We start from the raw sequence: 15,758 nt of genomic DNA on the forward strand, positions 1-15,758 counted from the left end.
TTTGGGGTGGGAGGGAGGACGCTTTTCACTCTGTCATTTTATGCCTTCTGAGTTTTTGGACATGGACATGTATTCCTCGTTGAAAAACACTATTTAAAGTTGGAGGCTGGAGCTTATACCTTTCCTCCAGGGTTGGAGCAAGGTCACTTCTCTTTAGGAATTCTTTGGTTTTGGAAAAACTGCAGTGGGCATTTGGGTTATGCAAAAAATAGACCTCAGATGGGATGATGGAGTGGGGACGGGGGGACGCTGAGGTGTAAATCTCCCCCACAAGGCAAAGTAAAAGGCAGGAGATGGTTTTGCCATATTAGGAAGACTGAACTTAGTTTTCGCCAAGTTCAAAGGCGGTTGGAACCTGACCAAGCATGAGAGGAGAGCTGGACTTGGAATGTGCCAGCAGGGAGGGGGTCAGGGAGAGACAGTGGGAGGCCCTGTGGCTGTCAGACCCAAAGAGTGGAGCTCGTCTTTGGTATTCTTCCTGCTTCTGTGTCACTGGGCTCACTGCTTGCAGCCTGGAGCCAGGTGAGTTTGGGAGAAAGCTAGAAAGGGCCCGTGAATGTGTTTCAGATGGAGCATGGTGGAGATGAAGGGTCTCAGGAGGTGAACCTGGGGTAGGTGAGCCTGGGGGGGCCATCTGGAGGCAAAACTCACAGGTGACAATTGGGGAGACCCTGGAACATTCTAAGAGCCCTTGTCCATGGGCTCTTGGACAAATGGGGGCTTCCCTCGTTGTGAAGATTTAGGGCTTGGAGGCTGGAGAACAGGGGTCATTCTGGAGACTCAGGTCAGGCTTCACCTTAGCCCCGTGACTCGCCCACCCTCCCACCTTAAACCCCAGTACCCCATGTTGCTGGAGGGCTGGGGGTCTTTCCAGGAGGCTGGTACCTGTGAATCTTATAGTTATTCTGGCTGGGTATGGTGTGGGGTCCTGTGCTTTCAGTCATCCCATATATCTCGCTTATCGGCAAGTCCAGGCTTAGGAAGAACTCAGACGTCTCTTGGTCAAGAGGCGCAGCCCCGCTGATAGAAAAGTGGCAGTAATCAAGGCCAAGGTCACTCCTGACTTTGCTGAACACGAGGGCCTTCGCCATGCGGTAGCTCACGGGAGTGTCATGTATCCTGTGAAAAAGAATGCCAAGGGCAGCTCAGCAACCATGGAGCTGAACGGGGGTTGGTGGGCACCAGCTGGAGAAGGCTGAGCCCCCTTCCCCATGGCCCTCTCCCTGCCTATCCCCGCTGGACCCTCCACCTACCCCGACGTCCTTTTTGTATTGACCTTTAAGCCAATAACTCTTCCCCATGAAAACACCTTCTTCCTCAAGCTTGAGAATTTGATACCATTTTCTTTGATCATCTCCTGCATCTTCTCCCAAATTCGGGGTACCCCCAAGAAGGTGGTAGGCTTTACTTCCTGCAGAGTGTTGATCAGGGTACCCTGCAAGGGACCGAGCTGGGTTAGTCACACCTGTACCCTGCCTGGAACCCAGATGTCCGTCTCTCCCCAGCCTGCCAGCTCAGCCCCGGAGAAGCTTCTCTCGGCTGATGGGACCAGGGCGAGCGCCCCACCCAAGGGAGCCAACCCGCTGGTGGGCTGGTGGCCAATCAGATTTCACTCTCTGGGTGAAATCTAGGGATTTGGTGGAGAACACCCAACTGGTAACAAAGGCTGACCCAAGGACGCAGTGGACTATTGCACAACTGTTAAAAAGGATGTAAGATTTGTTCCCAGACAGATCTGTAGGTTCAGTGCAATCCCTTTCAAAATCCAGGCAGACTTTTCCATGGATTGACAAGGCCATCTCAACATTTATATGGAAATGCGGAGGACCTAGAATGACCCAAGCAGTTTTGGAAGAGAAGAACAAAGTGGGAAGAATTACTATCCGATTTTGAAATTTATTCTAAAATAGGGTGATTGGCCATCCTGGTTTGCTCAGAACCCGGGGAGTTCCTAGAAGGTGGGATTTTCAGTCATAAAACTGGGAATGTCTCAGGCAAACCAGGGCAAGGTGGGCATCGTGCCAGCAAGCCAGAGAAGTCCCACCAGTGCGGTTTGGATGTAAGGCTTGACATACGGTTCAACGGGACAGAATAGAAAATCCAAACATGAATCTCTACATTTATGAGCAATTCACAGTCAGTGAGAGTGCCCATGAAACTCAGCGGAGGGAAGGCTAGTCCTGTCCTGAAAAATAAAAGCAAGAACTCTGTTTAGTGTCTTCTCACTACAGGCAAAAGTGAACTCAGGATGGAGCCCAGACCCAGGCGTGAGAGCTAAAACCAGAGGCTCTGTGGGGCACATGACAGAGACCTCTGTGGCCCCGGGGCGGACAAGGGCCTCTTGCATATGGCACCACACTCATGAAAGAAAAGAGAAAGACTTCATCAGAGTTAAAAATGAAAAGACACGCCACTGGGAGAAGGTGTTGGCAAACGGATATTTGGTCAAGAGCAACCATAAGAAGAGATGCAGCCACATTGTGAAATGAACAAAAGGTTGGCACAAACACTTTTCTCCCAAAGAAGGTCAACAGCCGGCCACCAAGCCCATGAGGAGGCGCTCGCCACCGTTCGTCATGAGGGGTGGTGCCTCCCACCCACTTTGAGAAGCAGTGGCGTGGGCAGCAGCCCCGTGTCAATGAAGATGGGGAGGAGCCGGGCCTCTTACAGGCTCTGGAGGGGGAGGGGGGCATGAAATGGGGCAGCCACTTTGGAAACAGTCTGGCAGTTTCTTAAAACGTTAAAAGATACCTTTATCACCCGCTGCGTGTTCTGTTGGTCGTTTGGAAACTGTTGATGGTTTTTGGAGATGATAAGGGTATGGGGGGGGGAACTTCTCAGTCCCGAAGGTGCGTGGGTGCATGTTACACAATCAGCCAGAGAAGAACGTATTTATCGAGTGGCTACAACATCCCAGACACTGAGCACTGGGGTGGAGTGGGGGGGTGGGGAGAGGGTCCAAGGAGATACTGAAGCAGAAAACAAAATGACAAGGAGGAGATGTGGTTAAGGGCCTTGAGATGGGTTTGGTTTTTGGAGCTTTTTGGGTGCTGGGAATGCTGACTTAAGAAAAAAAAAACAAAAAACCCCCCACACACATTCTGCTTTCAATACCAGTCACATCTTAGTTTTGGATTGTTCAGTGCACAATCCATACACCCATATGTGGATGCCCTGACTTGGGTAAAGATAAAAACTAAAAGCATGTGGTCAGCTGTTTTCATTGCTCCTAAATGGAGCATAAGATGAGGAGAGAGAAGGAACCCCTGGATCAAGGGGCTTAACGGAACTATCCACTGACCCCAGGCTGCCCTCAGCCTTACTTTGAGAGCATCTGATTGAGCAAAGTAGGTGAAAGCTCCGATCTTCATGGGTATCCAGATATCCATCATTTGAGCTGCAATGTGGCTGAGGGGAAGGTAGCTGACCACCACCTCCTGCTTTTCTGAGGCGCAAGACAGGCCACTGTTCCTTGCCACTGTGCTCGCTGTCCACGTGATCTAGAACACAAGTCAGGCTTATGATCCAGGGGGGCCCCCCCATCTCGTCCTCGCTGGAGGGCCATTTAAATGCAATTACTTAACAAACACTTACAACACACCTACTGTGTGCTGGGCCCTGCTCTCATGATTTCCAAACATGAAGTCATCACATGCTGGGTCGGTAACTACGATCCTTTATACTTTACGGATGGAGAAACAAAAGCCCAGAGTGGTTAACGAACTTGCCTAAGGCCAGGAGGAACTGTAAAAGGTAGTGGGCAGCTTTGGGGGTTGAACTGACCCCCTTGGATCCAACAACAGAGCCTAGAATCGCAACGTCTATATGCACAGTCAGAAATCTAACGGATTCAGTAAGTGGCCCAGGATCCAATCCTGGCTCCACCGTTTGCTAGCTCAGTGACTGTGGGCTCTTTGCTCACCTGTAAAATGGGCACAGGGGCTTCTCGGGTCCGACAAACCAAAAGGCCACCCATAATCCCATCACACAAACACCCAACAATTAGCATATGCATGTTTTTCCTTCTCCAGCGCATGCCTCGATGTGTCGTTTTAGCAGCGGTATAATTTTGCAGTCTGTATTTCTCACTGATGTCATCCATCTTGGGCAAACGGTTACCTCATTAACCCAGCCACACAGGCCTCCACACTGTTCCTCTCACACACAAGGCATGGTCCTGCCTCAGGGCCTTTGCACAGGCTGTTGCCTCTGCTTGGACAATGCTCTTCCTCCAGCTTGCCCCGCGACTGAGTCTTTCTCGAAAGAACATTTCTGCTTGAATGCCATGCCACCTCCAAGAGGCTGTGTCACATCTCACAAACTGAAGTTGCCGTCGTCTAAGTCTCTAGGTGCCGTCGCCGCAACCCGCGTGGTTTTATTTGCTCGCTCCCTGTCTTTCCGAGGGCCCTGATTGGGCCTGTTTGGTTCAGTGCTGTGTCCCCAGCACGAAGTAGGGACTCGGACACGTTTTTGTTGACTGAGCGAGGAGACAGAAGGGCTATGTAAGTAGGGTGGAGTCTGCAAAGCGCCGGCCCAGAGCGAGCCCTCGGGACCAGAGTCACTTCTCCCTCTGGGCCTCAGGAGGGAGGGATTTTACTTCTCTCCCCGTAGCCCTGTCACTGACAACCAGTGCTCTGAGGCACCCAGCACCCGTTTGTTGAGGGAAGGGGCTTGGCGTGTGTAGACTGTGATGCATCCAGGGCTGTTGACGCTCCCGGGTTCGGGTCCTGGCTCGTGGACATGGAGCACGTCATTTTCCCTCTCTGAGCCTCAGTTTCCCTGTCTGTGACCGGGGTTAGTGACACCTGACCTCCTGGCGAGGGGTTTAGCGAGGGTAAACAGGTGCCTAGCTCAGCGTGGCGCAAAGCGCCCTGGGAACGGGAGCAACTTTGAACTGTTGATGCGCGTGGAGAGTATTGGGCTGGCTTTGACTTCCTGTCTAAAGATGGTGGTGCCTTACAAACACGAACAGCCAGCCCTGCGTGGCTCACTGCGCGCCGGGCGTTCCTGCTTATGCTGCGGGGTCCCCGCGACGCCGCCCCCCGGAGCTGGAGTCTGCTGTCCTCTCCCTCCATGGGGCTGTTTTGAAGGTGTGAGCCTTCAAAAGAAGGAGCAGGAGTGACCCTGGGTAGCTTCAGACATCGAGCCTCCACCTTTGTCTCGGGGGTGCTCGCTCTGGGCGGGGGGCGGGGGGCAGCCACCACATGAAGTTCCACAGCCCTGGAGCCCCCGCCCCGTGGGGGACCCTGGGCCACGTGAGACAGGTGAGTGCCGCCCTTCCGCTGGCCCAGCCCTGGCACCAGCTGGGATGGGAGAAACTCCCTGCTGAGCCCAGGCCTCTGCCTCAGCCCCAGACCCAGAAGTCACCCGCCCCCGGGCTTTAAGTCTTTGAGTCGTAGGACAGCTTCTTACGTGGCATCCATTAACCGACACAGGATGTGGGATCATTCACTCTGTGAGGCGGCTCTGAGAGGGCAGAAGCCATTCTCGTCTCCATCTTACAGATGGGGAGACGGAGGCCCAGAGAAGATGAGGAACTTGTCCTAGGTCACGCGGCTGGCAGGTGGGAGAGCTGGGATTCGGAGCCAGGCAGCCTTGCTCCAGGGCATGTGCCCGTCACCCTGACGGCAGGAGACTCTCTTACCGCCCATGAAGTCACTAGGAGGAGAGACGCCAGCCAGGGCAGGCTGAGGGTCTGATGAGATTCCTGTCATTCGTTTACTCGCTCAGCCGATAGAAGCGGATAGCGTCCTCCTGCGCATCAGGTGCTGGAGACACGGCCGTGACGGGAGCGACAAGCCCTGTCCTTGAGGAGCTGATGTGCTCGAGAAACAGGTGACTCTATAATATTGTCACGGTGAGAAAAGCAGCAGCCAGAGGGGGTTTAGAAGCGAACAGAGTGGTTTGTTCTTGTTTGCCCTTTTAAACATGGGAGTCCAGGAGGGCTTCATGGAGGAGGTAACATGTGAGCGGGGATCTGAAGGAGGAGAAGCAACAAGCCGGGCGGCTCTCTGGCAAAGGGAGCATGCAGAGGGAACAGCCAGTGCAAAGGCTAGTGTGTCCGATAACTATTAATCCAGGCTGGGAGGAGACTCCTCGTTGAAAAGCCAGCTATCTTTCTGAAGGAAAACCACTGTTGCCAGTCGGGTGCATGTCCTGCCGGACACTTTCCTGCTCTTAAAAAGTACGCATGTGCGCATTGCTTGCTGCCGCTTCTTAGTTTTTAATGAAAAGCATATTTTGCTGTGCGTATACTCCTCTGCAACTGACTTTAAAATGTTTGCATCGCATTGCCAGACAGTTTGACACATCAGCTGCGCAGAGCTACGGTGTCTTTAAAAATGTGCACTGTGAGGGGCACCCAGGGGGCTCAGCCGGTTACGCGTCCGACTCTCAGTTTCGGCTCAGGTCATGATCTCATGGGTCGTGGGATCGAGCCCTGCATCGGGCTCCACGCCCAGCGGGGAGTCTGCTTGAGGTTCGCTCATGCTCTGCCCCTCCCCCCACTCTCTCAAATGAATCAATAAATCTTTTAAGAAAGAATGTGTGCCGTGAAGCCAGCCTGCCTGCGTAGGTTCAGTCTCCAGCACGTTGCTCTCTCTGTGAGCGGGGCCAAGTTATAGAACCTCTCTGGACTCCAGTTTTTCCACCTGTAAAAGGAGCCTGGTAGAATCGGGAGGCTTGCCATGAGGATTTACTAAGTGTAAAGCTCTCGGAACAGTGCCTGGCATGTACTGAGCTGTGACTGTCTCTCCTGCTCTTTTTTTTTGTTTTTAACAGCTTTATTGAGGTGTAACTGACATACAGAGAGTTTGACACCCCCTGACATTTGTCTCCACCCGTGAAACCATCACCAGCCTCCAGATAGTGAACATGATGTCACCCCTCTGTCATGCCTCCCTTTGCCACCCTCCCCCCACCCAGGCAGCTCCGGGTCTGCTTTCTGTCCCTACGGATAAGTTTGCATTTTTTAGAGTTTTATAGAAATGGAATCTTTTAGGATCTGTTCCCTTATTTTTCTATAACAGTGGTCTAAAGTACTATCACCTGTGGACTCCATCCAAACATATATATGTCTTTCCCAGACATGCAGCCCTTCTTGAGTAACCAAAACATCAACTTCTGCTTTACTTCCAAAACACAGAATGTATATTCTGCTCTTTCACCTGCTTGTTTTATTATTGAACACTGTTCTGTGCTCTCTACAAATATATTAACTCTTTATTTTCAAAGCAGCCCAGGGGCAGGGACTGTCCCATTTTACAGATGTGCAAATGGAGGTTTGGAGAGGTTAGGTGTCTGGCCCAAGAACACAAGGCAGGATTTGAACACAGGTCTGCTCTCAAGTCCCTAATCTCCGCCCCTGCACTGTGCTGCCCTCTTGGAAGTTTTTGCATGACTCTCCGTGCTTTGCTGGCTAGGGAGCCATGGTGTGCCAGACCCCTGAACGCCACCCTGCCCACTGTGGGTCACGAATAGAAAGAGCCGGAGGGCCGCTGGCCCATGTGCAGGGACTCTGGGTGCTGCGAGGTTCATCACCATGGGCAGAGACAGCACTTACGTTGTCATGGCTAAGCATTACTCCCTTGGGATTGCCTAAGGTCCCAGAAGTGTAGATGATCATAGCGCACTGATTAGCCCTCTGGCTTTCCATGATCTCGTCCAGCTGGGAATCGGGGATGCTGTTGCCAAGTTCCATGAAATCATTCCACTGTGGAAAGAAAAGACAGGCAGAGGATGGGGACTTGGGAAGTGAGGGTAAGCCTCAACACGCCAGGAGTCCCCTTCCCTAGTCAGGTCTTGCACCATCAGCTTCTCTAAAGCATGATTGCCAGCAAGAGGGAAGGCTTAGGGTCACCAGTCCTGATACCTCTTACAAAAGCCTTAAAATGTTTGCTTCTCCTCCTTCACTTCCTGGCAGGCTACTGGGTCTGGACATGTGACCGCAGCTGGTCCAGTCATAGTGAAGGTCAGGGCTTTTGCTAGAAGTGCTGGGACTGGAATGAGTCATCTGGACATGAATGAGTCAAGATGTAGCCCCAGGAGTTGCCTGAGGTCACACAGCAAGTAAACAGGAACTAGCAGTCTAAACCAATATGGTCACACTCCGAAGCCTGTGCTCTTATTGACCTTCCAATACGACGCCTCAAAAGGAACTGTTGGGTTGTATGAACTGAGAATCACACAGGACCTGCGAAAATTCTACCACTGAGCCCCCAGCAAGTCTCTGGATGAGGGCAGTGCCCTGAATTCAAGATGGAGGGCACACAGCATCCTCCAGAAGTGGAACCGGGGTGATGCTGGCCCTGTGACATCAGGTCATGTCCGAGGGCATTTCTGGTTGGTTCAGCAGGGAGGGTGTTGCTGGCATCTAGTGGGTGGAGGCCAGGGGCGCCGCTCGGCATCCTGCAATGCACGTGACGGCCCCACAACAAAGAATTATCCACCCCAAATGTCCATCGCAATGAGGTTGAGAAATCCTACTCTAAGTAGTGTTGCTAACAAAGGAGTTCTTTTGAGGTATCCAAAAGACTTCAAAAAAGTCTTTGATTCTGATCAGTTTTCTTCCTTAATTATTCATCATCCTGGTTTTAATATTTGAGTGTTTTCTGGTAGGTACGAAAGCTGTCAAGGGTTTTGGTCGGCCAGAAAGGATCATGGGCACCTTTTGTCCCACCTGCATGGAGGGCAAACCAAATAAACTCTGTGACATTGCGGGACTTTTGATTTGAGTCGTGAGTTTGAGGGTCTCATCTCATGGACATTAACAGGAACTTGTCCTTGTCCCTCACAAGCCTTCCCTGGCTTCTGTGAGTTAATGCAGTGTATCCTTACACACAGAACCCCTATTCTGGCTAAAGTGGGTCTCTGTTGCTTGTACCGAAACATTTCCTGACTAAAACACCCTGAGGCAGGGGCGCCTGGGCGGCTCAGTTGGTTAAGCGTCTGCCTTCGGCTCAGGTCATGATCCCAGGGTCCTGGGATCGAGCCCCGCATCGGGCTCCCTGCTTAGTGGGAAGCCTGCTTCTCCCTCTCCCACTCCTCCTGCTTGTGTTCCCTCTCTCGCTGTGTCTCTGTCAAATAAATAAATAAATAAATAATATTTTAGGGGCGCCTGGGTGGCTCAGTCATTAAACGTCTGCCTTTGGCTCAGGTCATGATCCTGGGGTCCTGGGATCGAGCCCCACATTGGGCTCTCCACTCAGCGGGGAGCCTGCTTCTCCCTCTTGTGTGCGCTCTCTCTCTCTCAAGTAAATAAATAAAAAATCTTTAAAAAATAAAAAATAGAACACCCTGAGGCAGAGTGCCTTTTCAAAACATGATTGTGACAGCATTTATGGTGTCACACACTCTTCAGTGGCCTTGCCCATCCTTCAGTAAGAGGCGGTCTAGGTCCCCACCCCAGACCCTCCATTTCCCAGCAGAGCTTCCGGTCAGCCTTGATGGGCACAGTATGTCGGAAGCGATGGTGTGTGATTTCCAAGAGTAGCTTGTTAAAGGCAAGACACCTTCCACCTGGCCTCTCTCTCTCTCTCTCTCTCGATGTTCTCTGTAGAGATCTGAGCCAGGAGTAAGTCCAGAGAGCTCGAGGTCACCATGCTGGAGAGGCCACAAAGAGGGAGGGACAGGAGGAGCCCCAGCCGCAGGGTCCGGACCAAAGTGAGGACTAGGGACTTAGCTTCCGGTGCAAAATTCAAGGAAATGCAAACAACAAGATAAAACAAAAGGACAACAAACCTTTGGCAATCAAGAGAAAAAATATTTTAATGCAATATATTTTAAGTCACTAACCACGCCAAAAGAAAAAATCTATGATGAATGAAATATCAAAAAAAATTTTTTTTGAAATATCAAAAATTTAAATAAAGACAGGCTCTACCAGGGCAGCTGGTCTGAGCCATGGCAGAAATGCTCAGCCCCGTATTCATATTTGTTCATATTAAACAATGGTTCATGGTTTTAGTGACACTGTTATTGATGACATGGCACATATTAAAGCCAAAGGAAAATTATAACAAATTCTGGTTTGGATATCAAGTAAATATTTAAACCTAATGCTGTGGGTTTTCACACACCTAATTTTCAGTGATGTAGTATTTTTTCAGTTGCCTTAATGTTCTAAAAAAAAAAAATGATTTTTGTTGTCTTAGGCCACCAATTTTGGGGGAGATTTGTTTCACAGCAATAAATAACCAGAACAGACATCTTCCCATAAATCAGACCTTTCACGTCAGGAAGAAAAAGGAAGGCCCTAAAGGCCCCATCTGCCTGCCTTGTGGGGACCACCTTCCCCTTGACTCAGTGGCCCCCTCCCACACTTACAGAGTACAGGTTATTATTGCTCTCCTTCATTGGCAGCTTGTACTGGATGATCACCTTTAGGGTCTCCATTCTGCTCTGCGGAATCTGAAAGAAAGTTCCATGTGGGCCTCATGGCCTTGGGAGAGACTGAGGGTGGATGCCCTTCCTAAGCAATCTCCTACAGTGACCCCAGCCTCTTTTCTTTCCCCTGCCCAGGCCATACAACACTGTTCTTTGTCCTGACAGGACACGACCTAATTTTAGGATGGGGTTCTTTGTGCTCCGTATCAGTAGCCTCCAACACTTCAAGGCCTATGAAGACAATAGCCTCCTGAGTCTTGCTACCCTCACAGAGTCGTGGTTGTTGGTCCGTGAGCCTGCCCCTTGCACTGTGCACCCAGGATCCAGCTAACCTCCTAGCTAGAGTTAGGCAACAAAAATCCTCTGTGAAGGTGACTGGAACCTGGACAAGGTCAGGACTTTCTACCTATACTGAGGGCTCTAAGGTTCAGTTGACCACACCTGCAGGATTCTGGTACCCTGTTGATGCAAAGGAAGAGGGGTGCCTCTACAACATGTCTAGCCAATCCAATGACAAAGTCACTTCCAACATCCGGTATGGTAATTATAATTATAACCAAGTCTCCAGCGTGGCTTGAGAGAAGAGGACAGAAGCTCTAGTAATATTTGGACAGGAGGTTTCTAGAGAGAGAGGGAACCGACATCCAGAAAGCTTGGAGCAGGCAATGGCGAGGGATGTTTGAGGAATATATAAAGTCTCGGATGGCTAGGATGAGGATGGAAGGAGAGGATTAGGGATGGAGGCAGGAAAGGATGGTGAGGGCCAGGTTGGCCACACCTTGAAGGCAGTGGCAAGGAGTCTGGAGTTTATTCTAAGGAGGCAGGGAATCACTGAAGAGTGGAGGGCTGTAAGCCATGGGTATTGCCTAGAATAAAAGATTTCCAAGCAGAACTAAATATCCAGTTTGGGAGGAGCGTGTCAGAAGCCTGGCTTTGAATCTTGCATACAAAGTGTATGCGGTATTTTCCAATGGTGGAAAAACCCAAACTGTAAGCCAATATTTGGCAAAAAGGACCCACTCTTCACCCACCACCCATCCCACAGTTTGTCCTCCTATGAGCAGAAAAAATAGGGAATGACATGAGTATGGGGAACCGTAGAGGCTTCACTTAAGAAAGCACTTTCAGAAAGCTCAAGGCTGGAGGGAGAAGTCTCTTCTTCCTGAACCAGGACAGGAATTAGGTGTCCAAGTAGGCTTGGTGGCAGAGTGTTCTATTTCATTGAGTCTAGCTGGATTTCACGGGTCTGGAAAGTCTACCCTAACTTCAGAGATATTAAAATGTCGGAAAACATGACCAATGATGATTGGAGGATGCCATTGACAGCAAGACACATCTCAACTCCAGAGACATTAAAAAGTAGAGAAGTGTGTAACTCAGAAATACGATATTGATGCAACAGCCACAGGGCCCTTGGGCTGAATGGTGAATCTGGCCACCTAGGCTCACCCTCCTGAGGACTCCTCTCCCCATGGGATCCTCCTGCCAAAAGCTGGGTCAGGAAATTGCAGCTCATTCAAACACTAGTAACTGAAAAACTTTCTACAACATCCATATGAAGATACTACAAGAAAAAAAAAGGGAGTAAGAAGGGAGCCAAATTTTGTACGTAAAGAAAAGTCACCACAAAGCAAAGGAAAATTGCCACCCAACATTCCAACATAAGATTTAAAACATAACAAAGTAAACACAGCTGAAAAGGAAGAACACAAAGCAACATACAAGCACTGAGGGAAGAGAGAGCCATACCAGAAAGAGGTGAAACAGGAAGTAGTAGAACTTAGGAAAGAAATAGAAGAGAAAGCCAGAAGCATTTCAGAAATGATGACAGTTATTTTAAAAATGACAATTACAAGGGGGTGTAAGCCTCAAAATAATTACATTTCTAAAAGAAAATAAACAGTGGGCTATATATAAAATAATACATAAACACATTTTAAAAATAGAAGCTTACATGCTGGGCAGGGAGCCTACTTAAAAAAATTTTTTTAAATAAAAAATAAAATAAATAAAGAGCATTTTAAAAAAATAGAAGCTTAGGAGGAAATGAACTTAATACAAATTGGAAATTAGATCCCTGCCACTCCACCCTGCTCCCCCTAGTTATACCAAAGTAGCCGTGGAGGACAGACACTTACTGAACCCAAGAATGGAGCCAGCCCCACCACCCCACCTATCATTAGCATCCACCTGGGAGCAACAGGACAGGTAGTCAGAGCCCTGCAATCCCCCTGGGTGACTGGTGGGCAGTGTTTAGGTTTGGGCTTTACCGAAAGGATTTTCTTTAACTGTAGGTCATTCTCAACCAGCAGGACGTTCACTTTGGCATGAGTAATGACGTACTGACAAGCCTCCGCAGAGTTGGTGGCATAAATACCAACACAAAGACCCCTGGGAAAAGAAAACACATGTGCGTGTGCATGTGCACACACACCCACATCTTAAGGTGGGAATGTCCTGGAAGGTGGGGGGAGGGGAAAGCTCTATAGACAAGTTCTGAGTTTGCAGCCTTGGTACCAGCTTCCCTCCCTCCACAACTTAACCATGATGAAATGAAGCCACAAAATAAGGGTGATGAAAGCAGCAAGTCCTATAATGCCATTGTGATGGCCGATCACAGAGCCCTCACAGCATCCCATTTTAAAGATGAGGAAAGTGAGCCTCAGGGCAGTGAAGTCACTGGTTCAGGGTCCCATGGCAATAGATGCTAGAGGTGGGATTTGGACCCCCGCTCGGCCCTGTTCCCTTCATTTTGCTGCCTTTTGTTCTTGCCTTTAACCATTCTGTTTTTCAAATTTGCATTTCCCTGATGGTTAATGATGTCCAGCATCTCTTCTAGCGCTTGTTGGCTACTTCCCTTTGTGAGCTTTCTGTTCAAGTCATTTGCTTATTTAAAATCTTTCTTTTTTTTCTTTAAAGATTTTTTAAAGTAATCTCTACGCCCAACATGGGGCTCAAACTCATGACCCTGAGATCAAGAGTCACATGCTCTACTGACAGCCAGCCAGCTGCCCCTCCTTTTGTCTTTTTATTACTCAGTTATAGAAGCACCTTATATACCTGAGATGCTAGTCCTTTATCAGATTGATTGGTTGGTGTGTCTGTCTTGCCTTCTAACCTGGGGTTGCACCCGAAATCCCCGATCACATCTCAGTCAGAGCCAGCCCAGGGCTGCTAGCCCAGAGTAGCGGCTTGCCCACATTTAGAGTCAACCAAGCCCACAGTCTTACCCTGCTAAGATGGAACCAAGAGAAGCAATAAACCACTCAATGGAGTTAAACCCCAGGATGCCAACTCCGTGGAAACGCTGCAGGCCCAGCTGGGAAGGCAAAAACAAACAGAAAGCAGAAATACAAAGATGTTTTATTTCTGGGTGGAATCTGCTCACTGGGATGTGTGAAAGCAGACTCCAAAGCCCATGAGGTCACATTGGGAAAAGCCAGTGTTGAACCTAAAATTGGGGGTGTGATATTTTTGTGACTGTTGGGAGGCTGGTTTGCCTCCCTCTACACAACGTACCATTTATTTTTTCTTGTTTGTATGTATTTTTTTTTTATTGTGGTAAACTATACATAGCAATTTTTAGTGCACAGCTCAGTGGCATGAAGCACACTTACACTGTTGTGCAATTGTCACCACCATCTATCTCCAGAACTTTCCATCTCCCCAAACTGAGACTCTGCCCCTATGAAGCATGGACTCCCCACCCCCTGACCCAGCCCTGGCTCCCACCATCTCCTCTCTGTCTCTGTGGATGGGACTCCTCTGGGGACATCCTGGGACTGGGGTCCTGCAGCATATGTCCTTCTAGGTCTAGCTCCTCTCACTGAGCAGAGTGTCCTCAAGGTCCATCCACATTGTGGCAGGTGTCAGAATGTCCTTCCGTTGTTAGACCGAATAATAATTTGTTGTATGGATGGACCACACTGTCTTATCCATTCATCCACCAGTGGACACTTGATTGCCTCCACATTTTGACTGTAGTTAATAATGCTGCTGTGAACATTGTGTACAAGTATCTATTTGAGTCCTTGCTTTGAATTTTTTTGGGGAATTTTTGGGTCATATGGTAATTCTGTGTTTAATCTTTTAAGAAACCACCACACTGTCTTCCATAATGGCCGCACCATTCTACATTCCCACCAGCAATGCACAAGGGCCCTGGTTTCTTCATATCCTCACTGATACTTATTATTTTGTTCTTTTTTTTTAAGATAATGGCCATCTTAATAGGTGTGAATTTATTTTTATTTGTAATAACAAAAGTACTCCAAGAGTGAAAGCCTGAAGTGGTGATAAATTGCACTTTTAAAGGTGTAGCCTTGGGGCAACTGGGTGGCTCAGTGGGTTAAGCATCTGCCTTTGGCTCAGGTCATGATCCCTGGGTTCTGAGATCAAGCCCCACGTCAGACTCCCTGCTCCACAGGGAGCCTACTTCTCCCTCTCCCTCTGCCTGCTACTCTCCCTGCTTGTGCTCTCTCTGTGTCAAATAAATAAATCTTTAAAAAGAAATAAAGGTGTAGCCTTGATCTGAATGTATTTGAGGATGAACCAGGAAACCCAGACATGAAGGTGATCCTCCTTGGGGGAAGCCCAGGTTTTGACACACCCCAGATTTTAGGCTCAATGCTGGCTTTTCCCAATGTGACTACATGGAGTTTTGGGAAACTCTAACTTTGTTGGCTCTTTTAGTCATATGGGGCAAGGCTGGCAATGACCCACTGTTCTTGGGGAAAATGTAAGCATTTGGAAGATATTCAGAACATGATAACAAGTATTACGGCTTAGTAACAAACAGGCTATCTTCTTTGCAGGTAGACAGTCTCTATTAATATGTAGATAAATGGATTTATTACTGTTTAGATCCTTGAGGATTAGAAGAGCAGGGATCTTTGAATCCCCAGATCTAAGGACAGCCAAAGAGGATCATCTCTCAGGAGAGGTGAACTAATCACAGCACTGTAGTGGGGCAGACAAGCAGAAACTCAGTCCTAACAGTTCTGATGACAGTTCTCACCATCTCTCGGTGAAGACACATGGGTGTCAGGGGGAGAGGAGAGAGGAACTCAGGTCTGGGTCAAAATGTGACAGCATTTCCTATAAATCAAAACCACCAGGTATTCCCTTTTATAATAGGAGATACCTATCATATTCATTATCTATTGCTGCATAACATAGCACCACAAACTTAACAGCTTAAAACAACACACATTTATTATTGCAGTTTCCATAGGTCAGGAGTCTGGGGACAGCTTAACTGGGTCCTCTGCTTAGGATCTCCTGAATCTGCAGTTAAGATATCTGCAGGGAATCAGGCTCCCTGCTCGTCAGGGAGTCTGCTTCTCCCTCTCACCCTCCCCCCTCTCATGTGCTCT

At 49.0% G+C, this 15,758-nt stretch overlaps 1 protein-coding gene across 1 annotated transcript in view; it reads right to left on the minus strand.

Moving 5' to 3' along the window:
* LOC123834191 (long-chain-fatty-acid--CoA ligase ACSBG2-like) overlaps positions 1 to 15,758 on the minus strand; it is a 57,905-nt gene that overhangs the window by 6,101 nt on the left and 36,046 nt on the right. Inside the window, exons 4-10 of the mRNA XM_045863213.3 lie at positions 13,614 to 13,702; positions 12,654 to 12,774; positions 10,324 to 10,407; positions 7,562 to 7,711; positions 3,324 to 3,500; positions 1,254 to 1,435; positions 886 to 1,119 (exon numbers count right to left, since the gene is read on the minus strand). Coding sequence (XP_045719169.1) covers positions 886 to 1,119; positions 1,254 to 1,435; positions 3,324 to 3,500; positions 7,562 to 7,711; positions 10,324 to 10,407; positions 12,654 to 12,774; positions 13,614 to 13,702 — 1,037 coding nt within the window. The remainder of the gene's footprint in view (positions 1 to 885; positions 1,120 to 1,253; positions 1,436 to 3,323; positions 3,501 to 7,561; positions 7,712 to 10,323; positions 10,408 to 12,653; positions 12,775 to 13,613; positions 13,703 to 15,758) is intronic.

Source organism: Mirounga angustirostris, unplaced genomic scaffold (assembly GCF_029215605.1).
Source record: "Mirounga angustirostris isolate CCGP_5_RB_7025 unplaced genomic scaffold, mMirAng1.0.hap1 SCAF_1, whole genome shotgun sequence".
Classification (NCBI taxonomy): domain Eukaryota; kingdom Metazoa; phylum Chordata; class Mammalia; order Carnivora; family Phocidae; genus Mirounga; species Mirounga angustirostris.